Source organism: Amblyraja radiata, chromosome 13 (assembly GCF_010909765.2).
Source record: "Amblyraja radiata isolate CabotCenter1 chromosome 13, sAmbRad1.1.pri, whole genome shotgun sequence".
Lineage (NCBI taxonomy): Eukaryota > Metazoa > Chordata > Chondrichthyes > Rajiformes > Rajidae > Amblyraja > Amblyraja radiata.
The window spans coordinates 49,681,454-49,708,211 of NC_045968.1; the positions used below are offsets into that span (position 1 = coordinate 49,681,454).

At 45.3% G+C, this 26,758-nt stretch overlaps 2 protein-coding genes across 2 annotated transcripts; one reads left to right on the forward strand and one right to left on the reverse strand.

Annotated features, from left to right (window-relative positions):
- Positions 1 to 15,133: 15,133 nt before the first annotated feature.
- On the reverse strand, positions 15,134 to 15,830 carry ncbp2as2 (NCBP2 antisense 2 (head to head)). Its single transcript, XM_033032053.1, has one exon. It carries the CDS (start codon positions 15,726 to 15,728, stop codon positions 15,498 to 15,500), a length of 231 nt encoding a protein of 76 aa, XP_032887944.1. The 5' UTR covers positions 15,729 to 15,830; the 3' UTR covers positions 15,134 to 15,497.
- An 895-nt stretch (positions 15,831 to 16,725) lies between these two features.
- ncbp2 (nuclear cap binding protein subunit 2) lies at positions 16,726 to 23,772 on the forward strand. Its single transcript, XM_033032055.1, has 4 exons — positions 16,726 to 16,952; positions 21,188 to 21,369; positions 21,754 to 21,892; positions 23,501 to 23,772. The coding sequence occupies exons 1-4, from the start codon at positions 16,875 to 16,877 to the stop codon at positions 23,597 to 23,599; spliced, it is 498 nt and encodes a 165-aa protein (XP_032887946.1). The 5' UTR covers positions 16,726 to 16,874; the 3' UTR covers positions 23,600 to 23,772.
- Positions 23,773 to 26,758: the final 2,986 nt, after the last annotated feature.

Genomic DNA, 26,758 nt, shown 5'->3' on the forward strand with positions numbered 1-26,758 from the left:
TGCTTTGGCTTGTAGTTGAAAGGCGCTAATTACTGCAAATGGTGGCTTGTGTGCTTTGGCTTGAAGTTGAAAGGCACTACTTACTGCAAATGGTGGTATGAAGTTGAAAGGCACTACTTACTGCAAATGGTGGCTTGGGTGCTTTGGCTTGAAGTTGAAAGGCACTACTTACTGCAAATGGTGGCGTGGGTGCTTTGGCTTGAAGTTGAAAGGCACTACTTACTGCAAATGATGGCATGAGTTGAAAGGCACTACTTACTGCAAATGGTGGTTTGGGTGCTTTGGCTTGAAGTTGAAAGGCACTACTTACTGCAAATGGTGGCTTGGGTGCTTTGGCTTGAAGTTGAAAGGCACTACTTACTGCAAATGGCGGCTTGGGTGCTTTGGCTTGAAGTTGAAAGGCACTACTTACTGCAAATGGTGGCGTGGGTGCTTTGGCTTGAAGTTGAAAGGCACTACTTACTGCAAATGATGGCATGAAGTTGAAAGGCACTACTTACTGCAAATGGTGGCTTGGGTGCTTTGGCTTGAAGTTGAAAGGCACTACTTACTGCAAATGGTGGCTTGGGTGTTTTGGCTTGAAGTTGAAAGGCACTACTTACTGCAAAAGGCGGCATGGGTGCTTTGGCTTGAAGTTAAAAGGCACTACTGCAAATGCACTTACTTCCTGTTTGCACTGTATATTGATATTAGATAAAACGCTACCACTTACGGCTGTGATTTTTGGCCATCTTACTCAGTCCCCCCTCCGCTGAGCAGGTGCAGAGAATTCTTCCCATCAATGAAAAATAAAAGTGTTATTAGTGTTTAAAAAATGTTGAGAATCTCTCTCCTGTCAATCACGCCCTGAAAGCCGCACCTTTTCCTGTGGGAGGGGGAGGGATTATAAAACCCGGATATGTGGGTGTGGCTCAGTCTCTGAATGATGGGGGAGGGAGAGGTCATGACTCTGTCTGAGCTGTGAATCAACTGAACACACTGAATGTCTACTGAACTGTGAGTTTGGTGTTTTGTGTGGTTTTATGGTGGTTTCGCCCTGCATGAAATGGTATGAAGCTGCATTTGAATTTGGTGGCCTTGGACCCTGCTTGAAGTGGAATGAAATTGCACTTGAATTGGCGGCCTTGCATCCTGCTTGAAGTGGTATGAAACTGCACTGAATTCGGTGGCCTTGCACCCTGCTTGAAGTGGTTGGAAACTGCACTTGAATTCGGTGGCATTGCACCCTGCTCATAGTGGTAAGAAACTGCACTTGAATTTGGTGGTCTTGCACCCTGCTTGAAATCGTAGGAACATGGATTTGAATTTGGTGGCCTTGCACCCTGCTTGAAATGGAATTTCAAGGAATAGTCATGAATCATCTGCCAGCCCACCAGCCGTGAGTGAGCTGCCAGCAGATCAGGCTTGAGGGACTGAGCTGCCAACCCAAGAACCCATACCAGCACTCCAGGAATCCCCCCCACTGGCCACCAATATTGGAATTGGTGAAGAGGTGGAATATTACATCGGGGGACCAGCCCTCCCGTGTGAGCATGGGACCCAACGGGTCCCACTTAGTCTAGTATATTACTAAAACTCTCATCTTGTTTGTTTCTATGCATGTGTTTGTATGTGTGTCTGCATATCTTCCCATGTGATCCAGGAACTACGCCAAAACGGTACACGGCAGCGCTACAATTTTTGGACCACCTTACTCACCATTGTCCTGTGGTTTGGTATATCAAGTTTCATTCACATTGATGTTATATTTTATAAGTTATTCACATTTTTAACTTTACAAAACCCCACTTTGAGAAAAATAACTTGAGGTTGCAGTGGGCGTTGTGGGGCTATGGGTGAGTGGTCGAATATTGCGTTGTGGAAACCGGTTGCGTTGGGGAACCAGGCCTCCCATGTGACAGGGACCCAAAGGGTCTACTTGGTCTAGTATATTACCAAAACTCTCATTTTGTTAGTGAGTCTGTCTGTCTCTCTGTGAGTCATGCCCTGAATTACACCATAACGGTATACGATAGCGCTACAATGTTTGGACCACCTTACTCACAATTGTCTTGCGGTGTGTTTTTATCAAGTTTCATTCAGATTGATGTTATATTTTACAAGTTATTCACATTTTTAACTTTACAAAATCCAGTTTGAGAAGAATTTCTTCCATCAGCACACTGGCAGTTACAGCTATGACATCACAATGGGATCCAAATCCTTGCTGGCCCTCCCCGCAACAATGTTGCAATCACAGAAAACTGAGTCCTGCCAGCAAGTTTTTAATGTTAAAAACAGGGAGGCTGAAGAGGAGGGGGAGGGAATGGTGGGGGATAAGGGGAAATGAGACGCCCCTGCGCAGTTGGGGGCTATGGGCAGTGTTTCCACTTTGAAGGAAATTACCCAAAATTCAGGAAATTCTGGTTGGCTTCGGGTAATCTTAGGGAAATGGAATAATTTTGGGAAATTTCGGGACATTTACGCATCCGGCCCGCGAAGGGGTGTAAAGGTGATACACACAGTTTGGCGCTCAAACGTTTAAACAGGGCTCTGCAGTTTAATGCATGGGAATTTAAACAAAGTGCTATCGGCTGCAGCGCCATGGGTTCTAAATATAGCACTTCTGGCTACAGCGCTATGGGCTTTAAACAAAGCACTATGGCCACAGCGCTATGGGTCACAGACGGTTCGGGAAAATTCTCGTATAACGTATAGTCTTTGGAATTCTCTTTCTCAGTGGAAGATGAGCCTTTGATTATTTTTCAGGCAGTGTGAAAAGTTACCAGTGGGTGCTGAGGTTGCAGTTACATTGGGATTGGTCTTCATCTTACAGAACGGTGGTTGGGCTCAAGGGGCAGAGAGGGAGAGAGGGAGAGGGGAGGGAGAGTGCGAGAGAGGGAGAAGGAGGAAGGGAGAGAGGGAGAAGTAAGGAGGGAGGGAGAGAGAGGTAGAAGAGGTGGAAGAGAGGGAGAGAGAGAGCAGAGACTGAGACGCATGATAGCAGGTTTAAAAAACGAAGACAATGAAAGCTGTTGGAGCTGTTAGCCTTGCATAATACTAAACAGGTGAGTAACAGAAGCAGGCAGATACGGTGTAGTTACATAGATCTGTTTTGCCTTGTTCCTTGTATTAACTTGTGCCCGCGGAAAAAAAACCCCAACAAATAGCACGCAGGAAGCATTTTTGAAAATTTCAGGAAATACCATCAAATTCCAGGAAATTTGGGATTCTATTTAAGGTAATATTTTTTGAGGTATGGAAGCACTGGCTATGGGTGAGTGGTGGAATATTGCGTTGGGGGAAATGGGTTGCGTTGGGGGAACGGGTGAGTGGTGGAATATTGCCTTGGGGGAACGGCTTGTGTTGGCGGACCAGGCCTCCCGTGTGACAGGGACCCAACAGGGCACACTGGTTTAGTGACGATTAAAAATATGATGATATTAATTGTACAATTGAATCAATAATCTCCAAAGGCACAAGAACAGAAACCATAATAGAATAGATTTCACATTTTCTCCAGCCATGCTTCGCCCACTCTTCAGTACTTTTTTTATTTTTTGCCTTTTATGCACAGTGACAGCTTGTCACAGCATGGCTCTAAGGATCGTCATTTGATCCTAACTTATTTTTCTACTATAACACAAAAGTTGTGTTCCTGAGAAACTTTGTGGAAAATCTTGTTTTAACGACATTTATGTCAATCAGGCACTGGATAGTTTCAGACTCGTAATAATGAAGTTATTTTCTCTACATGATTTTCAAAAGTAAAAGTTTTTTTAAGAGCAATTATTTATTTTTGGTCCTGCAAGTGAAAAATACTAAAGGCTGTATTGTATGTTGTTTACTAGATTATTGTTGCACAGGTGTCAATAGAAATGATTGTCTGCAGTGACATTGACAGATCGTGTTAAAAGACAATGGTCCATGATTAGTGCGGGAGGTTACATGGTAATGGGTTTTTTTACCCCTATACTGTATAAATACAAGAACTTTTTTTCTGCTTCGGAAGTCACTTTCGAAAGTAACTGTTAAGTGGTTCTCTAGTTCCCCATTAAAATCATGTTATAAACCAATCGGGACCACTTAATGCAAATGATGTTCTCTAATTCACCACTCGCATTATATCCAATTTGTGTCATGGAAAAAATGTTTTTATAGGTTAACTAGACCAAACACTCTCCTTGATATTATTCATTTGCTTCTTTTACCCCATCCCCCGCCCTATCCACTCACGCATTGCCCCCAACTTGCAGGGGCGGAGAGAGGGCAGGGGCAGAGGGGGGGCAGGGGCAGGGGCTGGGGCAGAGGGAGGGCAGGGGCAGAGGGAGGGCAGTGGCAGAGAAGAGGGGCAGAGGGAGGGCAGGAGCAGAGGGGTGGCAGAGGGCAGAGACAGAGGGCAGAGACAGAGGGCAGAGACAGAGGGCAGAGGCAGAGGGGGTGGGAGGGGGAAATCAGAGAGGGAGCGGGGGGCGGAGCGGATGGGGGGCAGAGAGGGAGCGGGGGGGCAGAGAGGGATGGGGGTGGAGTTTGAAGGGTTGGGGGGTGGAGAGGCGCGCGGCGTCACAGGAGAGGGCTGGTTCCCAAACGCAATACTCGCTCCAGGCCCCAGGCTCTGCCCAGGTCCAGTCGGCCTGCGGCAGCAACCTCCCCGCCAAGCACCAACCCAGGGCGAGTACAGGGCCCGACGCTCGTTCTTTCTGAGTCTTTTGAATAACCGGGTGGGGGGGGGGGGGAGTGGTCGGGGGGTGACATCACTTGCAGCGCGAAGAAGAAGACGGCACGCGTAGCTGACCCATTGTAACGTCATCAGCGAAAGACAGTCGTTTTTAAATTCAACGTTTTGTCAGATTTTTTAACATTTACAGTAATAACTCGAGAAATAAAGCATGAAATTTTCAGATAAAGTGATTTCGGACTCCACGGGAAAAATCTCTACCGGAATATGTGAAAAAGTTACCGTTACCGCGTCGTTTTCTTGAGAAGATTTGACTATACACAAACAGACACATGGACACACACACACATCCACATACAAGATCAGACTTTTTAGTATATAGATTGTTCAATGTAAATCACTTTAGTGTAGGTAAATGGCAAGAAAAAGACAAAATTTGCAAGGCTACAGTGAAAGGGAGAATGAAATTGATGGATTGCTGTCTTGGCAGAGAGCATGGATGTGATTAGCTGAATGTGTTTTAATAAATATGATAGTGGCTTGGGCAGAAAATTGGTTAAGTAACATGAAACAGTGGCAGACAAAGGTTATTTTTCAACTAGAGCACACTACCTCAGGGAATGGTACTAGAATTGCTTTAAAACATTAAACAGGGCAGAGTTTACAAATTTGCCGATGATAAAATTAGAAATCTGGTGAACCATGCGGAGTAAACAAATAAACATAAAGGGGAACTAAGAGAACAGGGGAATGAATGGAAAATTACCAAATGGGTTTCCTCTGGATGCTCTGGTTTCCACCAAATCCCAGTTAGTTTAATCAACTACCGAAAATTATCCAAAACGCAGCTAAATGACAGAATCATCAGTGTAGTTGTTGGATGTTGCAGAACTACAGGGGATAAAACGAGGAGGAATGGGCTGATTCGTTTCCAGCAAAGGAATCCAATGGAGACTGAATAGGCTCATCTGCATCATAATACATGTTAACAAGTTATCATTAGTTTTCATTGTTCCCTGTGTCTTAGTTATCTACACCCCTAATGATGAAATCCCCCAAAAGATTTTCCTCTCCTCTTTTATATTACATATATACAAAACCTACTAATTCGCTCAGTCCGCCTGAACCTACCTGAACCTAGGTCTCCTCCATTGTCAGAGTGAGGTTCTGGAGTCTCGCTTCTCGGCCTTTTCGCTAAGATCAATTGTAGTATCTGTCCTTGTCAGTCAACGACGAGGATCGCGGATCCAGGACGGACTAACATTGGAGGTCACATTGGTGACCAGGAGTCTGTCGGTTGCTGGCTTAGAGGTGGATCCATGCTGGTTGTGTAACCAACCTAACACCTCATCCAGTCAGAATGGCAGCAGCAAATGGAGCGGGAGGACAGGGAATCCGCAATACCCTGCAAGTGAGCACGAAGGACCTCAGCGCGGGGATTTCCTTCTCATGGGACCTGTTCATCAGGAAGGTCTTGCTGGCGGACTGCAAATTTGAGGCCAAGGACATTTACTGTCTCCAGGACTTCCCTGGTAACGGATACTTTGATGTCACTTTCAAGTATCCAACTGGATGGCAGACAGGGGAACAAAGCCCCGCTGTCGCTGCTGAAGGTGCAGTCGCTCTTCACCCTTCCCACCCAGAAGGAACAGATGATCACGGTGCACATGTTTAACCCGCTTGTGCCCATCGTGGATGTCCTCACCTTCCTTGCTCATCATGTCGAGGGAGCAGGGAACTGTGCGGATGTGAAGGATTTATTCGGGATCTGGGCGAGCAAGCGGCAAGTGAAGGTGAAGCTGAGGGTGGACGGGAAGGGAGCCATCATCCACCCTCCCTCGGTGTTCGCTATCGGAGGGAACAGAGGTTACATGACCTACGCGGGACAACCCAGGGTGTGCAGGAAATGCAACAAAGCTGGGCATGTGGCAGCCCAATGCAGTGTAGTTGTCTGCAAGAACTGCAAGCTGGCAGGCCTCGAGATAAAGGACTGCCAAGTGAGCAAGAACTGTAACCTGTGCGGGGAGGCAGGCCACCCACCACTGCCAAGACCCCTGCAGAAAGAGAGAATAGGGATGACAGCCTGACCATCTCGAGCCCTCAACCGTCTGAGAGACCCCCAGCCCCCTGTCCAGGGAGTCGATGGAAGAGGGGGAACAGGAGGAGGCATGGCAGGTGGTGAAAAGTAAGAAACACCAGAGGGCTCTGACCAAAGAGTCAAGGTCGGAGGGAAGGTAAAGTTCTTAAAGAGGTCTCTCCCAGACCGACGCCAACAACTTCTCCTCGTCGGAGGATGAGGCGACATCGAGGACCCGACCTCTGAAGAAATGGGGTGTGGAGATCGGAAAGGGAAAGGACACGCCTGTTGTCCGCCAGCTCCGGGAGACCGGGAGCAGTGCAGCGGCCAATGGGCCCCAGCTCCGGGAGACCGGGAGCAATGAATCAGCCACCCAGCTACAGGAGATGGAGGGAGCGGTGTGTCCAGAAGAGGGTGGAACAAGGAGGGTCCCTCCGACAACAACTCCTTGAAGATGCCAGCACCCAGTACCTGAGCCCTGAAATGGTTCAGCAATTCACCAAAGTGGTGGGCATGAGAGGACAAGATGAGGGTTATTGAGTCTAAAGGACAATGGAGCTAAAATTGGCATCGCTAAACTTGCTCAGTGTGAAGAACACTGTGCAATGTGTAAATGCCTTGCAGTACCTGGCCAAGGTCAAGGTGGACTTGACTTTTCTCCAGGAGTGCGGGCTGCCACACCTCTGCTGCTATTGGAGGTGGTCGCGATGGTGGCCCCATGGACTGTCAGTATGGTCGGGGGAAATGACTGTCACGCTTTCAGTCTGGGGATCTTGCTGCCGGGAGGGAGGGAGGGAGCTTCGCCATCACTGAGGTCAGGTAGGTGGTTGAGGGGCGTCTCCTGCTGGTGGATGTAATGTACCGTGGTTCTCCGCTCCGGCTGATTAATGTGTACGCCTCACCTGTGCAGAGCGAACAGCTGGCCGTTCTCCAGCAGCTCCCACCGTTGCTGGCCACGTCCCGGCAGCTCGTTCTGGCCGGTGACTTATCATCGATGCGGCTGGACGATCCGGCCGTGCCAACCACAGACTGGACAGCATCTCCAAGTTCCTGATGGAGACGGTCAAAGACGCAAAGCTGCGCAACGCCTTTAGCAACCCTGCAGGCGGGTCCCAGTCGTGTTTCACCTGGTCGAGATCGGACGGTTCAGCCCGGTCCAGGATAGACTTAGAAACATAGAAACATAGAAAATAGGTGCAGGAGTAGGCCATTCGGCCCTTCGAGCCTGCACCACCATTCAATATGATCATGGCTGATCTCTTCACGTCAAAGGCCGACCTCACGCCGGTGTTCTTCTAGACCACTGCCTACTTCAGGCTTCCTGTCACCTACAGGAGGACTGGAAGGCAGGCAGAGGGACGTGGAAGTTTAATGTGAAGCTGTTGACCCCAAAGACCATTGAGGAGATAAAGAGGGACTATGCATGTTGGAGAACTGTGAAGCCCATCTTTGACTCCCCGACACACTGGTGGGACGCAACCAAGAACATCAAGAGGTTCTTCATATTTAAAGGGGTTCAGAGCAAGACAGAGGGAAATGGGCCAATTCCAGACTGATTTGCAGCAACTGCTCCTTCTCAGGTCGAGAGGGTGGAACTTAGAAAGTTGAAGGACCGGCAAGCTCACTCTTTACCTCCGAATCCTCCAAGATCATCTTCCGATTCAGAGTCCGCCACGTGGAGCAGGATGAGACGTGCTGTGCTTCTTCTTCCATAAGGTTCACAGGGGGAGCTCTGTGATGAACAGCTTTAGGGAGGAGGACGGCACGGTAACATCCTTGCAGACGGACATGCTGAGGATCTGCAGAACCTTTTATACGGATTTGTATGACAGAAAGGCCACAGACAGCACCGCCTCCCAGAACTTCCTGTCCTCTATCACGATGTCTTGGAAGACTGCAAGCGGGAGAGTCTGGACCAACCACTGACCCTAGAGGAGCTGACGGGCTCCATCCGTTCCTTTGACTCGAGTAAAACTCCCGGAAGCGATGGCTTACTGGCCGAGTTGTATTCGGCTATGTGGGACTGGGTGGGCCCGGACCTGCTGGAAGTGTACAATGACATGCTTCTAGCCGGCAGCATGTCAGACTCTATGACGAAGGGAAGCATCACCTTGATCTACAAGCAGATGGGGGAGATGAAGGATATAAGGAATTGGAGACCGATTACATTGTTGAATCTAACATCGGTAGTGGGGAAACTGCTAGAGTCAGTTATTAAAGATGGGATAGCAGCACATTTGGAAAGTGGTGAAATCATTGGACAAAGTCAGCATGGATTTACAAAAGGTAAATCATGTCTGACGAATCTTATAGAATTCTTCGAGGATGTAACTAGTAGCGTGGATAGGGGAGAACCAGTGGATGTGGTGTATCTGGACTTCCAGAAGGCTTTCGACAAGGTCCCACATAAGAGATTAGTATACAAACTTAAAGCACACGGCATTGGGGGTTCAGTATTGATGTGGATAGAGAACTGGCTGGTAAACAGGAAGCAAAGAGTAGGAGTAAACGGGTCCTTTTCACAATGGCAGGCAGTGACTAGTGGGGTACCGCAAGGCTCAGTGCTGGGACCCCAGTTATTTACAATATATATTAATGATCTGGATGAGGGAATTGAAGGCAATATCTCCAAGTTTGCGGATGACACTAAGCTGGGGGGCAGTGTTAGCTGTGAGGAGGATGCTAGGAGACTGCAAGGTGACTTGGATAGGCTGGGTGAGTGGGCAAATGTTTGGCAGATGCAGTATAATGTGGATAAATGTGAGGTTATCCATTTTGGTGGCAAAAACAGGAAAGCAGACTATTATCTAAATGGTGGCCGACTAGGAAAAGGGGAGATGCAGCGAGACCTGGGTGTCATGGTACACCAGTCATTGAAAGTAGGCATGCAGGTGCAGCAGGCAGTGAAGAAAGCGAATGGTATGTTAGCTTTCATAGCAAAAGGATTTGAGTATAGGAGCACGGAGGTTCTACTGCAGTTGTACAGGGTCTTGGTGAGACCACACCTGGAGTATTGCGTACAGTTTTGGTCTCCAAATCTGAGGATTGCCATAGAGGGAGTGCAGAGAAGGTTCACCAGACTGATTCCTGGGATGTCAGGACTGTCTTATGAAGAAAGACTGGATAGACTTGGTTTATACTCTCTAGAATTTAGGAGATTGAGAGGGGATCTTATAGAAACTTACAAAATTCTTAAGGGGTTGGACAGGCTAGATGCAGGAAGATTGCTCCCGATGTTGGGGAAGTCCAGGACAAGGGGTCACAGCTTAAGGATAAGGGGGAAATCCTTTAAAACCGAGATGAGAAGAACTTTTTTCACACAGAGAGTGGTGAATCTCTGGAACTCTCTGCCACAGAGGGTAGTCGAGGCCAGTTCATTGGCTATATTTAAGAGGGAGTTAGATGTGGCCCTTGTGGCTAAAGGGATCAGAGGGTATGGAGAGAAGGCAGGTACGGGATACTGAGTTGGACGATCAGCCATGATCATATTGAGTGGCGGTGCAGGCTCGAAGGGCCGAATGGCCTGCTCCTGCACCTAATTTCTATGTTTCTATGTTTCTATGAATGTTGATTACGAGATCCTGTCTAAGGCCATCGCCAACCGGGTCAAGTCTGCTCTGGGACAGGTGATCCTGTGCTGTTCCTGGCAGAAAAATCTCAGATAGCCTGGTGCTGCAGAGAGATACCATTGCCCACGTGCATGACAGACGGGTGAATGCCTGCCTAGTCAGGTTGGACCAGGAGAAGGCACTTGACAGGATATCGCACAAGTACATGAGGGACCTGCTCTCCAAAATGGGCTTTGGGGATGGAATCAGGAATTGGATCCAACTGCTCTACACTGATATCTGTTGTGCAGTCCAAATCAATGGGTGGGAATCAGACAGCTTCCCTGTCAGGTCTGGAGTCAGGCAGGGTTGTCCTCTCTCCCATGTCTTGTTCGTCTGTTGTATAGAACCTTTTGCCAAGTCCATCAGGAAGGACGTGAGCAAAAGAGGAGTGACATTGCCAGGCAGTGGGGGCACTTAAGTCAAAGTCTCCCTGTACATGGACGATGTTGCCGTCTTCTGCTCGGATCCAGGGTCGGTCCGCAGATTGATTAGTGTCAGCAATCAGTTTGAGTCGGCCACGGGAGCCAGGGTGAACCGCAGGAAAAGCGAGGCCATGCTCTTTGGCAACTGGCCAGACCGATCTTCCGTCCTCTTCACCATCAAGCCTGACTTCTTGAAGGTGTTGGGGATCTGGTTTGGGGGTGGGGGGAAGGGGGGGCTGGGGCGTGTGACAAGAATTGGCTGGAGTGGATAGCCAAGGTGGGGAAGAAACTGGAGCTGTGAAAGCAGCGCTCCCTCTCTATAACCGGAAAAAATTTGGTCATCAGGTGTGAGGTGCTCTCGGGGCTGCTGTACTTGGCGCAAGTGTGGCCTGTCCCTCCCTCCTACTCCACAGGGATCACCCGGGCCGTCTTCCAGTTCATCTGGGGGTCGAGGATGGACCTAGTGCGAAAGGCCACAATGCACAAGTCGGCAGACAACGGGGGTAAAAGCGTGCCCAACATCGCCCTCACCCTGATGGCCAACTTCGTGTAGAGCCAAGGCATGTGGGCACCAAGTGTCACTACCTACTAAGGTTCTACCTGTTCCCAGTGATGCGAAGGATGGGCCTGGTGCAGATGCCACGCAATGTGCCAGTCAGCTGGACATTGCCGCACCATCTGTCATTCATGGAAAGGTTCTTCCGGACTAACACCTTTGACCACAAGTCCATCGGGCAGTGGTCAGCCCGCACGTCCTGCAGGCAATTTTGGGAAATGACTCCATGGATCCTGTGGTGTGGTTCCCAGAGCAGACTGCCCAGCTTGTCTGACGAAATGCCTCATCGCCAGAACTCACCAACAAGTACCAAGACCTAGCTCGGATGAGGTGAGGGGAGTCTTCCCAGTCAGATCCTTCCTGCACCGTCGGAACCTCACTACTAGTGCACGCTGCTCTCGGGATGGCTGTTATGGAGGAGACAGTTGCCCACCTCTTTGCAGAGTGTGGATTTGCAAAGACAGTCTGGAGAGGTTTGCAAGGGTCCCTGTCACGATTTATTCCGAACAGCTCTGTCACAGAGGACTCTGTCATTTATATTCCCAGAGACTTGACATTCTTTCTTCTTTTCTTTCTTCTTTTTTTATTTATATAGCACATTTTTAGTCAACTTGCATTGACCCCAAAGTTGAGTGCAGCTGGAAGGTCATCAACTTGGTGAAAGACGCTCTTTGGTCTGCCCAAGCTATATTGATCTCCCAGCGGAGCGAGATGTCTGTCAGGGAATGTTGCCAACTGGCCTACTGTAGATTGCAGGAGTAAGTGCTGAGGGACGCACTGAAGCTTGCAGCCAATGCCAAGGCTCTGTGGGAGAGGACCACAGTCTAAAGTCTTTCCGCTGCTGGACATGGGTGGGCAGGGTGTGGTGGAAAATAAGGGAAGAGATTCCACGCCAGTGGGCCACATGAGTGGCAAGGGTGGGGATATATTTGTGTAAACAGTATTGAATGTATGTATAACCTCCGAGAATGTTGGATGGAGTCTTGCCTTCTTCTTCTGTCGTATGTCTTTTAGACTTGCAGCTCCGTTGAGGCGAGCCAGGCCAACGTGTCATCATCCAGGTCAATCAGACCTCGTTCACCATTCGGTGGCCGGTGTTTGGGGCAACTGGTGACTGTGTGCTCCACTGTCTGTGTTGGGACCCCACACTCGCAGGAGGCGCTGTCCACGAGGCCCCACCTCTTCATCGCTACTCCATAGCGTCCGACGCCTGTCCTCAAGCATTTGTGGGTTGTCCACTGCTTTCGGGGCAGGTCCTGGCCAGGAGTCTTACAAGATGGAGTCTTACAAGATGGAGTGTTGTAAGAATCATGTATTGGGTATATTTATTTCTCGAATAAAGTATATTTTGAAATTTTAAAAAAAAGTGAGGCTAAATGCAGATTGGAGGAACAGCATCTCATATTTCGCTTGGGCAGTTTACAGGCCAGTGGTATGAATATTGATATCTCCAACCTCAGGTAGCATCGGCATTTCCTCCCTCTCTATCCCTCCCCCACCCAAGTTGCACTAGACTGGTGAAACAGCTAACAATGGCCTATTTCTTTTATCATCATTATTTTTTTGCATATCTTTCATTCATTGTTCTTTATCTCTACATCATCATCTATATCCATTGTTTCCCTTATCCCTAAACAGTCTGAAGAAGGGTCTCGACCCGAAATGTCACCCATTCTGTGATGTATATGTAATGTAAATGCCAGCGCCCCTTGAGGCCAAGAGCAGAAGCTGGCAAATGTGCCTATGCCTCGTGACTGAGTTCAAGTGACATAGAAAATAGGTGCAGGAGTAGGCCATTCGGCCCTTCGAGCCTGCACCGCCATTCAATATGATCATGGCTGATCATCCAACTCAGTATCCTGTACCTGCTTCCTCTCCATACCCCCTGATCCTTTTAGCCACAAGGGCCACATCTAACTCCCTCTTAAATATAGCCAATGAACTGGCCTCAACTACATTCTGTGGCAGAGAATTCCAGAGATTCACCACTCTCTGTGTAAAAAATGTTTTTCTCATCTCGGTCCTAAAAGATTTCCCCTTTATCCTTAAACTGTGACCCCTTGTTCTGGACTTCCCCAACATCGGGAATAATCTTCCTGCATCTAGCCTGTCCAACCCCTTAAGAAGTTTGTAAGTTTCTATAAGATCCCCTCTCAATCTTCTAAATTCAAGCGAGTACAAGCCGAGTCTATCCAGTCTTTCTTCATATGAAAGTCCTGACATCTCAGGAATCAGTCTGGTGAACCTTCTCTGTACTCCCTCTATGGCAATAATGTCCTTCCTTAGATTCACCAAGACCCTGTACAACTGCAGTAGAACCTCCCTGCTCCTATAGTCAAATCCTTTTGCTATGAATGCTAACATACCATTCGCTTTCTTCACTGCCTGCTGCACCTGCATGCCTACTTTCAATGACTGATGTACCATGACACCCAGGTCTCGTTGCACCTCCTCTTTTCCTAATCGGCCACCATTCAGGTAATAGTCTACTTTCCTGTTTTTGCCACCAAAGTGGATAACCTCACATTTATCCACATTATACTGCATCTGCCATGCATTTGCCCACTCACCCAGCCTATCCAAGTCATCTTGCAGCCTCCTAGCATCCTCCTCATAGCTAACACTGCCCCCCAGCTTCGTGTCATCCGCAAACTTGGAGATGTTGCATTCAATTCCCTCGTCCAAATCATTAATATATATTGTAAATAGCTGGGGTCCCAGCACTGAGCCTTGCGGTACCCCACTAGTCACTGCCTGCCATTCTGAAAAGGACCCGTTAACTCCTACTCTTTGCTTCCTGTCTGCCAGCCAGTTTGCTATCCACATCAATACTGAACCCTTCTAGAAGTTTCAGTTTGTTGTAGAATAAACTCTTCTTACAAGATGTTGGACGTGTATTCATTGTGCTAGTCACAACAGGGTCATACAGCAGACGTTACACATTCCTTCTCTCCAGAGATTCGGCCTATCCCGCTAAGTTACTCCAGGTTTTTGTGTCTACCTACTTCTGGTCAGGTCGGGGGGAGTTCCCCCCGCCACCTGCTCCATGGTTGGATAGTCAGCGACTAAACCGTCTCCCCCATCTGGTTTGCCAGGTGAGGAGGGGACTGTGGACCCCCAGCAGGACCAAAAACAAGACCTGTCAAAGGGCGGATGAGCTATCGAGCCAACGGCCATCCACACTTCAGTAGAAGTTGCGATCACTGTTGTACATAGCATTGTAAGGAATGATGATAAAGCACACAAACCAAAATCCTATACTTTCAGTGGCGGAAGTCCGCAGGAACTGGAGGACAGAGATGTGTGGTGCGTCTGTCACCATTCACGTCGGAAACCAGCGCTAATGTTTTCAACAATGATGAAGGAATGAATACGTCTTCAAGGAAGTTTTTTTGTTCCGTACTATAATATATGATTATCTAGTACATTCCCAAAGAATGAGCCAGATAAAGAAATATTAGGGTCAATCTTATTATTTATCAATACCATTAATCACTTTTGGCCATTTTACTGAATTCAACAGCATTATACAATAACGTCCATTCATGTTAATTCCTCACAACAAACAAAATAATCTTGTGGTATAAATCAAAAATAGGTGCACAACTTTATCAAATAATTGTAGCAGACCATGATACGATTATATATATAAACACACACACACGAATATCCACTGTAAACCAAAGATCCTATAGCTCCGCTATAGGATCTTTGCTGTAAACAGCCCCAACTGCAAATTAGAATCAGAAGGAAGTTGATGCTGATAGGGTGAAGAATACTATAATTATAGGTTTAGTGTCACTGGATCAATACAGTCGGCCAAAAAGCATGTTTATTTCTTCCAATTGCATTTCCTGTTCAATAGTCTTTTAAAGTTGTCATTATTCAAGCTTCAGTATATTCGAGTACATTTTCAATCACATTTCATACAATTACAGGAAGAAAGTGTGAGGCCAACACATTGTCCTCTAGGAAAGTCATCATGTGATTAGTTTGGCCTGGTATATGATTTCGACCTTATCCTCAATTCGACAAGCCGGTTGCAGTGCAAGTTGGACACAGAGATCTGTGCAGCCATGTTCCCGGGTCTGTCCTTCCTAGACAGCAGTTTCTTGCTCTGCCTCTTCCATGATGTCCTTGTTCCAGCTCCAGCTGCCGCCTCTAGACACCGGGTTTACTTCTGTTTCTTCTGCAAGTCCATCAGTGCCTTTTTGAGGCGGCTCGCCCTCTGGGCCAGGGTGCTGGTGCGGCCCAGACGCTCGGCCGCCTCCTGGCCGCTCAGCTGCAGCCGGATGATGGCGTAGGCCGTGAGCTGGGCCGCCTTGCGGATCGGCCGAGTCTCCGACAGCTTCTCCACCAGCTGCGCGTTGTTGACCAGTGTCAGCAGCAACCTTCGCAGGACCATGGCCGACACCGCCCGCTCAATGAATCACCCACTGCCCGCCCGCCTGGGAGACCATAGAGACCCGCTCGATGGCTCCGTCTGCAGCAAAGATCTTAAAGCAGAGGAGGAAATGGGGTGTGGAGATCGGAAAGGGAAAGGTCTAAGATCTTTGGTCTGCAGCAGCTCCCGTCACACATTGATGGGTGGAGCCCAGCGGATCCGCTTTCAAATCTATTCCTGTCTGTTTACAACAACGACTACACATGATAATGATTTATACACGTCTGTTTCAGAAAGAACTGCAGATGCTGGAAAAATCTAAGGTAAACAATAAAGCTGGAGAAACTCAGCGGGTGAGGCAGCATCTATGGAGAGAAGGAATAGGCGACGTTTCGGGTCGAGACCCTTCTCTCCATAGATGCTGCCTCACCCGCTGAGTTTCTCCAGCTTTTGTTGTCTATACACGTCTGTGATTGTTTTTAAAGAACCACATCACCCTGGCCACACACTCATTAAACACTACAACCTCCAAATTAGCTCTGAACCAAAGATACTAGAGGAGCGCTCCTCTATTATCTTTGCTCTGAACTACATAGAACTACATAGACTACTATTGCACTATGATTGTTTTTTTTATATTTGCGTGTGTGTATACAGAAGAAAACAATGTTCAATACCCACATACACACACGTATATATATATATATATATATATATATATATATATATATATGACTGCAGTGTGTGTACGTACATATATATTATATATATGTATGTACACACACTCAGTTTCTTCTCTCATTTATTATATTGTTTGCTGTGTACTATGTTTACATGTTGTGCTTCTGCAGGTAATGATTCCATTGTTCTACCTGGGACATATAACAACAAAACACTCTTGAACAAAGATATTAGTGGAGCTCCTTTAGTATCTTTGCTCTTGAAGGCAAAGATCCTACAGCGGTGCCCGGGCAGATAAGCACCCGGAACGGCAAGTTGGGGCTCGGTGATCAGCCGGACATCTTTGGCGGGGGATCGGCTTCCTGCACGCGGATTGGCCGCTCCGTCTTCGCCAGGAGCAAAGATATCAGTATATTTGGCCAGAAGTTTGTATTTTCCTTGGTGGCCGCGTGGTTTCGTTCCTTCCTTCCTTCCCTCGCAGCCGGAATGATGGCGGCATTGCTGAACGCTCTCAACAGCGACTCTCACGTGGAGCTGAGCCAGTACCGGGACCAGCACTTTCGGGTAACGAGTCCTCGGCATTTGATTTCCCGCTCCCCCGGCCCTGGACCTTCCCCCATCCCGGCCACCGAATAGCGGCGGAGCTCAGCAAGAGTTCCCATCCAGAGTACCACGGATCTCTGGAGTTTTCCACCCTAGAGAGTCGTAGCGGCTGAATCGTTGAGTGTAGGAAGGAACTGCAGATGCCGGTTTACACAGAATATTGACACCAAATGCTGGAGTAACCCGGCGGGACAGGCAGCATCTCTGGAGAGAGAAGGACCAAAGATGCTGCCTGTCCCGCTGAGTTACTCCAGTATTTTGTGTCTACCTACATTTTTTTATTCACTTTTTTTTTCAAGGTGTTACATGGCGTTATAAATTGGTGAATATTATATTTTTGGGGGTACCTTTGAGCATCCCTGGTCCATTTATCAAGAGCGTGGAACATACATTATTTGTCAAGTCCAGGGGCCACAATCTTAGAATAAAGGGGAGGTCATTTAAGACTGAGGTGAGCAAAAACTTTTTCACCCAGAGAGTTGTGAATTTATGGAATTCCCTGCCACAGAGGGCAGTGGAGGCCAAGTCACTTGATGGATTTGAGAGAGAGTTAGATAGAGCTCGAGGGGCTAGAGGAGTCAAGGGATATGGGGAGAAGGCAGGCACAGGTTATTGATAGGGGACGATCAGCCATGATCACAATGAATGGCGGTGCTGGCTCGAAGGGCCGAATGACCTCCTTCTGCACCTACTTTCTATGTTTCTAAGTCAATTGGGAATGAGTCTTAGAGTTATACAGCACGGAAACAGGCCCTTTAGCCCAAGAGTCAAGTGTGTTTTATTGTCATATATCCTGAAACAGAACAATTAAGTTCTTACTCATCCATGCTGACCAAGATGCCCAATCTAAGCTAGTCCCATTTGCTTGAGTTTGGCCTAAATCTCTCTAAACCTTTCCTCTCCATGTACCGAACATTTGTGCTTGGTTCGCCAAGGTCTACTGGATCTCCTGGATGCTAAACATTTTAATTTCCCTTCCCATTTGAACCTCTATCCTGGGTCACCTCCATTGTCAAAATGAGGCCACACGCAAACTGAATGTACACCACTTCACATTGGCTAGCTTACAACGTAGCAGTATGATCATTGAAATCTCCAATTTTAGGTTGCTGCAAACACCCCCACACCTGCTCTTACTTTCCCATCTTTCCCCCTCCACTCGTGTCTCACCCGGACACACATTTCATTCCAACCTCCCCTTCAATATTCCTTACTAGAGCGTCACAATTTGCAACTCATCAATCCCTTTGTCTCATATCCTGTTTTTTAATCTCTGGGTTTATCCAACCATCTGTCGACCACAAACACCCTCGCATGTATTAACTGATTACCTGCTACGCCCATCCTCTCTTCCAGCTTCCTCCTCTTCCCTCCCTAGCCCCAAATCAGTCCAATGGGTCCCAACCTGAAACATTACCTTGTCATGTTCTTCAGAGATGCTGTCTGACCCTCTGAGTTACTTCAGCAATTTGTTTTTTTTGTAAACCAGTATCTGCACCTCTTTGTTTCTACATGTACATGTAACCCACAAGTGTCTTTTAACTGCTGTTATAGTGTCTGCCTCAAGTACCACCTCTGGCATCCACTCTCTGAATAAAAATATGACAATCATTGCCTGATGAACCAGATGCCTGACCATTAGAATTTCCAAATAGCTGGATAGCGGATTAATTGAGTTTTACTGTATTTAAGGGCTATAGGGAAATAAGGAGGAAAATGGACTGAGAGTGATGATTAATTGGGTCAGACGTGTTCTTATTGATTGGGGAAGCAGGCTCATGAGCTGATTAGTCTACTGAAGTTCATATTTCTAAAGTAAATTAAATCTGAATGTTGAAAAATCTGAAATAAATGCTGGAAACACTCAACAGGTTAAGGTGGTATCTGTAAAAACAGTTAAACTGAAACCATTAAAACTCTGAATGAGAGTGAAAACAAGTTGCGTTTTGGTGGTTTTTAATGAGGGATGAGTAGAACAATTAATATCTCTGAGTGTGACCAAAGAAGTTGTGACAGTCAGAATACATTTTCTTTTTTATGTGATGTGTTGCTAATACCAAGACTTGGACATAATCAGCAGGCTGGACTATATTAATAAATTGAGAATGTTTTGAACTAATTATATCTGACAAATTATATTCTTATTAACTGACTGGCCAGTGGGTATTGTCCAATTGGTCACAATCAATTTCCTGGAGAGCATGTAACAGATCTGAATGTGTATTTTGTGAGCTGTGGATATTTGTTATAAGATCTGTGGGTTTTCTCTGATTCTAGATAATTCAAGATTTATTCATCAAGTTAACATCCTCTCTCAAGATTCAAGGCAATTAAGAATATATAATCAATGCTGATTAGGGCAATGATTTGGGCATGTCATGAATAAACAAAAAAGATTGGTCAAAACATTTATTATTGGGATTTGCTGGACCAGGAAGGAAAGGGAGTGTGGTCGAGTGGGGCTGCTCTTGTTAGTGCAGGTACAGGTTTATTGAGTCAAAGGGCACCCCTCAATAATGAAAACATTATGATTTTATTTTTCTTCTTTTTATGTCTGAATTTGTGGTTTCACGTGCCACTCCAGAAACTGGAGTACAGGAATACATGGTGACACATCAGTGTAATATTGAAGGAGTGTCACACTATTAGAGGTATTTAATTTTAGATGAGATGTTGAACTAAGCCCAAGTTGCCCCTTTGGGAGTTGTACAATATGTCATGTATTAGTTTGAAGAGCAACTTGGATCTCTTCAGTGATCAGGCCGATGTTATTTTTCAGATCAATGTCACTGAAACAGATTTATTTGATCATTATCACATTGTTGCTTGTTGGGGTTTATTACGTGCAGGTCTCATAGAAACATAGAAAATAGGTGCAGGAGTAGGCCATTCGGCCCTTCGAGCCTGCACTGCCATTCAATCTGATCATCCAACTCAGTATCCTGTACCTGCCTTCTCTCCATACCCCCTGATCCCTTTAGACACAAGGGCCACATCTAACTCCCTCTTAAATATAGCCAATGAACTGGCCTCAACTACCTTCTGCGGGAGAGAATTGCACAGATTCACCACCCTCTGTGTGAAAAAAGTTTTCCTCATCTCGGTCCTAAAAGATTTCCCCTTTATCCTTAAACTGTGACCCCTTGTTCTGGACTTCCCCAACATCTGGAACAATCTTCCTGCATCTAGCCTGTCCAACCCCTTAAGAATTTTGTACGTTTCTATAAGATCCCCCCTCAATCTTCTAAATTCTAGCGAGTACAAACCGAGTCTATCCAGTCTTTCTTCATATGAAAGTCCTGACATCCCAGGAATCAGTCTGGCGAACCTTCTCTGTACTCCCTCTATGGCAAGAATGTCTTTCCTCAGATTAGGAGACCAAAACTGTACGCAAAACTCCAGGTGTGGTCTCACCAAGACCCTGTACAACTGCAGTAGAACCTCCCTGCTCCTATACTCAAATCCTTTTGCTATGAATGCTAACATACCATTCGCCTTCTTCACTGCCTGCTGCACCTGCATGCCTACTTTTAATGACTGGTGTACCATGACACCCAGGTCTCGTTGCATCTCCCCCTTTCCTAATCGGCCACCATTCAGATAATAATCTACTTTCCTGTTTTTGCCGCCAAAGTGTATAACCTCACATTTATCCACATGCAGTATGTATACATTTGTATCTTTAACATTCACTTGAATCTTATTTTAATACTGAAAAATCTGTTTCTAACATTGCACTTCCTCAGTACAGACTGACATGATAGTTTGCATTATATGCTACAGTCCCTGATATTTATGTTGAACAGATAATATTGGCTACCATTAGTTACATTTCTGGTGTTCTTTCGAACATGTTTTTGCCCACACATTTGAAAACTGGCCAGGAATGCAGGGGAAATCTAAAGTCCAACAACTGACTTGGACCAACCATTTGTAAGTGTAGAAAATTCTATTTCAGGAGGGCACTTGGTACGTCTAGAAGTGACCAGCTTTCATTTTGGCAACTGGCACACTTATTGCAGAGATTTGCCCTGGGATTTTATGATCTGAAATTTGTTTCTATGCTATTAGCATCTTGTGGGAGGGCAAATTGTGAGTTTATTTCCCTGGTAGTGATCTTGTTTATTTAGATCTATTGTGCAAATGAATTTTTGTTCCATGTGTCCTGACTTAAATTTTGTTTCTTTGTTCTTAAGGGAAGCCGATATGAGCAAGACAAACTGTTGAGATATAGCTGTACTCTCTATGTTGGGAATCTATCATTTTACACAACTGAAGAACAGATCTATGAACTCTTCTCAAAAAGTGGAGATGTCAAAAGAATCATCATGGGCCTGGATAAAATCAAGAAAACGTCATGTGGATTCTGTTTTGTGGAGTATCTTTTTGTGTGTGACACAGATAATGTTTGATCGTCTTTGAAACAACCACTATAAAAAGAACAAGTTTTTACATAGGCATTGATTGAATTGAACATGTAAGAGTGTTGGTTCTGGTTCAAGTGGTATTGGGTTAAAAACTGGAAAACACCTATTCATTTTCTCCAGAGATGCTGCCTATCCCGCAGTTACTCCAGCATTTTGTGACTATCTTTTGTAATATTAGCGCTTTGTTCAAAAAGAGAATTATTATATTCCCGCATTAAAATTATTTTGTACAAAAGGAACAGTTCATCCAAAACATGATAAATTAATTGCTATTGTTACTGTAACTTAATGCACAAGTTGTTTGAGAGATGATTTATCCTTAATGAATTACTTAGATTTTACACACGTGCAGACTCTGAACATTGCATGAGGTTTATTAACGGAACACGTTTGGATGACCGCATTATCAGGACAGATTGGGACACCGGGTTCAAAGACGGCAGGCAGTTTGGCCGAGGAAAATCTGGTGGTCAGGTATGTGGTTTGTATTTGATACTTGATGGTTTTGAGAAATGACACTGAAGTTAAAACTTAAGGATTCAAGTACACTGTGCTGAAGTAACTCAACGGGTCAGGCAGCATCTTTGGAGAACATGGAATGGCTACTTTCCAGGTCAGAACTGTCCTTCAGACTAATTGGGGGGGGGGGGGGTTAGAAGCCAGACAAAGCCTGACAAGTGATCGGTGGATATAGGTAAGGAGAGTTTTGATTGGTAGGTGGATGTACAAAGGCTGGAGATGAAAGAGAAAAGGTCATGAAATAGGGATAGGAGAGGTGTGAAAATTGAAGCCAGAGGAAGAAATGTAGGTGAAATTAGGAATGGGTGAATGGAGACGGGATTGTGGGAGAAATGGGTGTGCATCCAGGTGGGACACAAGGGGGTGGGGGGAAGGGTTAGTTACCTTAAATTGGAGAATTCAACTTCATGCATCTTCTATCCTTATCTCATCACCATTTATCTTTTCATCTCTGGCCTTTGTCCAACCACCTGTAAATCAAACCCCCTCTCATATGTATCACTTGCCAGACTTTGTCCTTCCTCCACCTTTCTCCCCACTACAGCAATCAGTCTGAAGGGCCTTGACCTGAAAAGTTGTCTATCCGTGTTGTTCAGAGATGTTGCCTGATCCGCTGAGTTACTCCAGCAGTCTTTTTTTGTAAATCATCACCTACAGTTCCTTGGTACACAAAAATGCTGGAGAAACTCAGCGGGTGCAGCAGCATCTATGGAGCGAAGGAAATGGGCAACGTTGCCTATTTCCTTCGCTCCATAGATGCTGCTGCACCCGCTGAGTTTCTCCAGCATTTTTGTGTACCTTCGATTTTCCAGCATCTGCAGTTCCTTCTTAAACATCTAGTTCCTTGTCTGCAGGATTCAACCAGTCTTTTAGTAATAGTGAATCAAAAATGTGATTATAATTGTTTATAATATAACTTCAATAAATGCAGTTAAAGATTCATCATGAAAAGATGCTGAAAATCCAAAAGTTAAAATTTGTCATGATATTGTGAGATGCCAAAGTTTGTCCTTGTCCCAGGCCAAACCAAAACTTTGCTTTTATAGACTGGTCATTGTATCAAAAAAAATCAGGTTCCTGAAAATGAATATCAATGCAAACCTGGTGCTTGGAATATTCAACAGGTCAGGCAGCATGTGCATAGGAAGAGAGATCTGATCGGAAGTATCTGCCTCTCCAAATCCAAAATTATACCTTTTGCACCAGTCTCCAGTGACTAATTTGCTTCTTTAAAAAGCAAAGCAGTGGTTGTTATTGGTCCTATCTTATCCTGGATTCTACATCAGTTTTGTGCAGATGCAGATTTGTAATGTATTTTACTGTTGCTGACAATTTTTGCTGTGGGCAGCATTGAATTTTCGACCATGGCGGTAAAGCACTAGGCAAATATTGCAGTGTCTGCCTGGTTAAGGCATTAGAGCAGATTTGTAAATATTCTAACTTAATTTGACATGAACTAGTACACTAAATGTCTTAAGTGGCAAAGAAGGCAAGGAAGAATTAATAAATTATACTGTTGATAATCAATGTACAGCATTATATACTTCATTTATTTCCATGCAGGTACGTGATGAATACAGAACAGATTATGATGCAGGCAGAGGTGGGTTTGGAAAACTAGTCCAGATGCAAAGAGTTCCAGAGCCAAGACAGAAATTCTAGAGTTTACAGCAGCTTTACCTGTACATTTTGAGATAATGAAGCTACTGTCTTCATGGAAGCCTACGCATTCAATGACTTGCCTTTTGTTCATTTTCTTGGACGTCCAATTTCCTCAGTGAAATCAGCTTAGTTTTAATTCCTAAATTGTGATGTTTAAATCGATCCAAATAAAATGTTAAACTGATGACCGTGCAAATTTGTGAAATCTTAACGCTAGATATCTGTGAAGATTTGGCTTTTTGTCATTACATGCAAACATTCTGGAGAGTTACAAGTTTCCACCCTTGTACCCAGTGCACCTTGGTTTTAGTGCTGAGAGGAGTGTTCAGAAGTATTATAAATAGTGCCAGGATGTTTAGGCGCTAAAAAACTCTGAAATAGGCAAAATATGGTTAAAAATGATAATATAAAGGTATTCTACATTAAATGACCAAAGTTCCCTGGTTGCACATAATTACTAGCATTTGTTTCAAATTATCTGGTGTTAAACTATGCCGTCTGTCAAACAGAATATGCTTCAGTTGTGAAAAACATCTTTCTACCTCAGCTGAGGTCACTGGTGCATACCTGAAACAAGCAACCGACTATATTTATGTCGATACCTTGTACATTACAACTACCTTTGAGAACTTTAGCTATGTTTTGTATTTCTTCAAGATCTTTGTTAGCTAAAATCACTCTCTCACATTTTACTTGTATATCATTACCTACATCGCCAGGAATTTAACGGATATCGTCAGTTACTTTGTTGAAAACCTGCAAGTTATTCACTAATGTTTCGCCACGTTTCTCAAGGGAAGTGATAGCTTGTGAGAAGTTTGCAAAATTGGAAGCAACAAACACAAGATCGCGGTGGAGGAACTTTTTCGGCATGATTTCACTGACGATCCTGACTGCAGCAGATTCTTCTTCTTCAAAACAGTTGACGATTTATTTTATCTTTTCAAAATTTGCAGCATAGTAGAGTACAGCAGCGAGCCATGTACCCCACCTAGTCAAAACGGGCTGAGGAGGTAGCGGAATCTCGGGTGCCATTTCCTTGAACTGCACACGTGACGGTGCTTTGAGGAAGATTTTCTTGACATTGGAAACTAGGTGATCGACATTTGGAAACAAGCTACGTATGTGCTTGACAATTCTATGAAGTCTTTGAGCTAAGCATTGTCAAATGCAACATTTTGGGGGATAAAACTTTAAGAGCACGAGCAGCTTTTTTCATATACGGAGCTGCATCAGTCACAAAACAGAAGAACATTCTCATGTTTTATACCTTCTGGCAAAAGTACAGCAAGTGAAGATGTAAACAACTGAGCAATAGTTAAGCTGTTTGACTTCTCCAATACTTCAGATGTCAACAAATACTCCTTTGATGGTTGACCTGCCTCCAGTGTACCGATGACCACATTGGCAACATATCTCCCCACAGCATTGGTTATCTCATCTATTGAGATCCATATTTTGTTGCATGCAACTTCATCCCTAATTTTCTGCACAACAATATTGAAGTTGCTGTCAACATAATTTTTCCGTAATGATGACTCGCTTGGTATATGTTCCTCTGTGTATTTCTCTAAAAAAACTCTTGAGAGATTTGTTTTCCAATTTCCACAGTGGAATTCCAGCATTAATGAATGCCTTGCACAGATCATTCGAAAACTCAGATTTGCGACTGGAGCCAGCAGTAAATGCAGTGAGGAGACTAGCTTGGGTATTTCGCTTGTGTAGTCCCAACAGTATCAACATTGACCTCTAATTTTAGATAGCCCTTATGTTCTTCCTCACCCTTCCCAGCTCTCCTAGTCTTACCGTCTCCGCCTCTTCCTTTCTTTTTTCCACCCCCCCCCCACATCAGTCTGAAGAAGGGTCTCAACCCGAAACGTCGCCTACTCCTTTTCTCCATGGATGCTGCCTCACCCGCTGAGTTGATCCAGCATTTTTTGTCTACCTTTGATTTTTTCAGCATCTGCAGTTCTTTCTTAAATAGATCTTGGAGAAGAATGAACCAGCGGCACGAACGAATGAACTACCGACGGTGGTGCCCCGGTTTTGCCCTGGTGGTGGAAATTTTCTTGTAAGTTATACTATGTTAACACGTTAATAATAACATTAATATTAACCTGTTTACATAGAAACCGTCATTGTAATCATGGTACAATTAGAGAAAATGGCATAACCTTTTAGCTAAACGGCAAATAAAAGGCTTATTTAGGCACTCGATCGTGAAAAAGGCATTATCTTGGTGAAATCATCAGAAAAGACACATGGCATTTATGGTAAAATCCTGGCTCTAATTATAACTTTTGCAGTTTCAATTATTTTAACCAGTATAACAATATTTACACAAATTATAACAATTTTTGGATTAATTTACTGGAGAACAATGGTTACAAGCAAGTGAGTTTAGTTTAGATACAGCATGGAAACAGGCCCTTCGTCCCACTGGGTCCGTGGCGACCAACGATCACCTGTACACTAATTCGAGGCCATTTTTATACATTTTGGTTTCATCATGTAGAAACTACAACAGTGTTTATACATAGTCCCCCCATTTCAGGGCACCATATTGTTTGAGACACAGCAATGTCATGTAAATGAAAGTAGTCATGTTTAGTATTTTGTTGCATATCCTTTGCATGCAATGATTGCTTGAAGTCTGCGATTCATGGACATCACCAGTTGCTGTAGGCTGTGGGCCGAGGAGCTTTATTCCAGTGTTTCGTGACGCAAATCACAGAACGACATGAAATTTTCACATATTGTGTAAAAAAATTATATAAATCACTTCTGAAACTCGTCATGAACAAGACTTGCACATTTTGAAAGATGGCGGCGGTGGCTTAACAGCTGCGGCCCACCTGCAGTCCGTCTGTTTTTTTTCTTTCTTTTTGTTCCTTTGTCATGTTTTAGTTAATTTTGTTTTATTAAGTTGTGTATGTGTGTGGGTGGGGTGGGAGAAACATGTTTTGGTCTCTTCCTTCGGGGGATGCAACTTTTTTTCTGTCGCATTCACCGTCCCCGTCTGCGCCGAGGCCTAATGGCGGAGCTGGCAGCCTCGGAGCTGTGGCGGCGGTAGTGGCAGCGGAGACCCGACTCGGCCCCGGATCTGTGGCGGCGGCAGCAGCGGCAGCGGAGACCCGACTCGGCCCCGGAGCTGTTGTG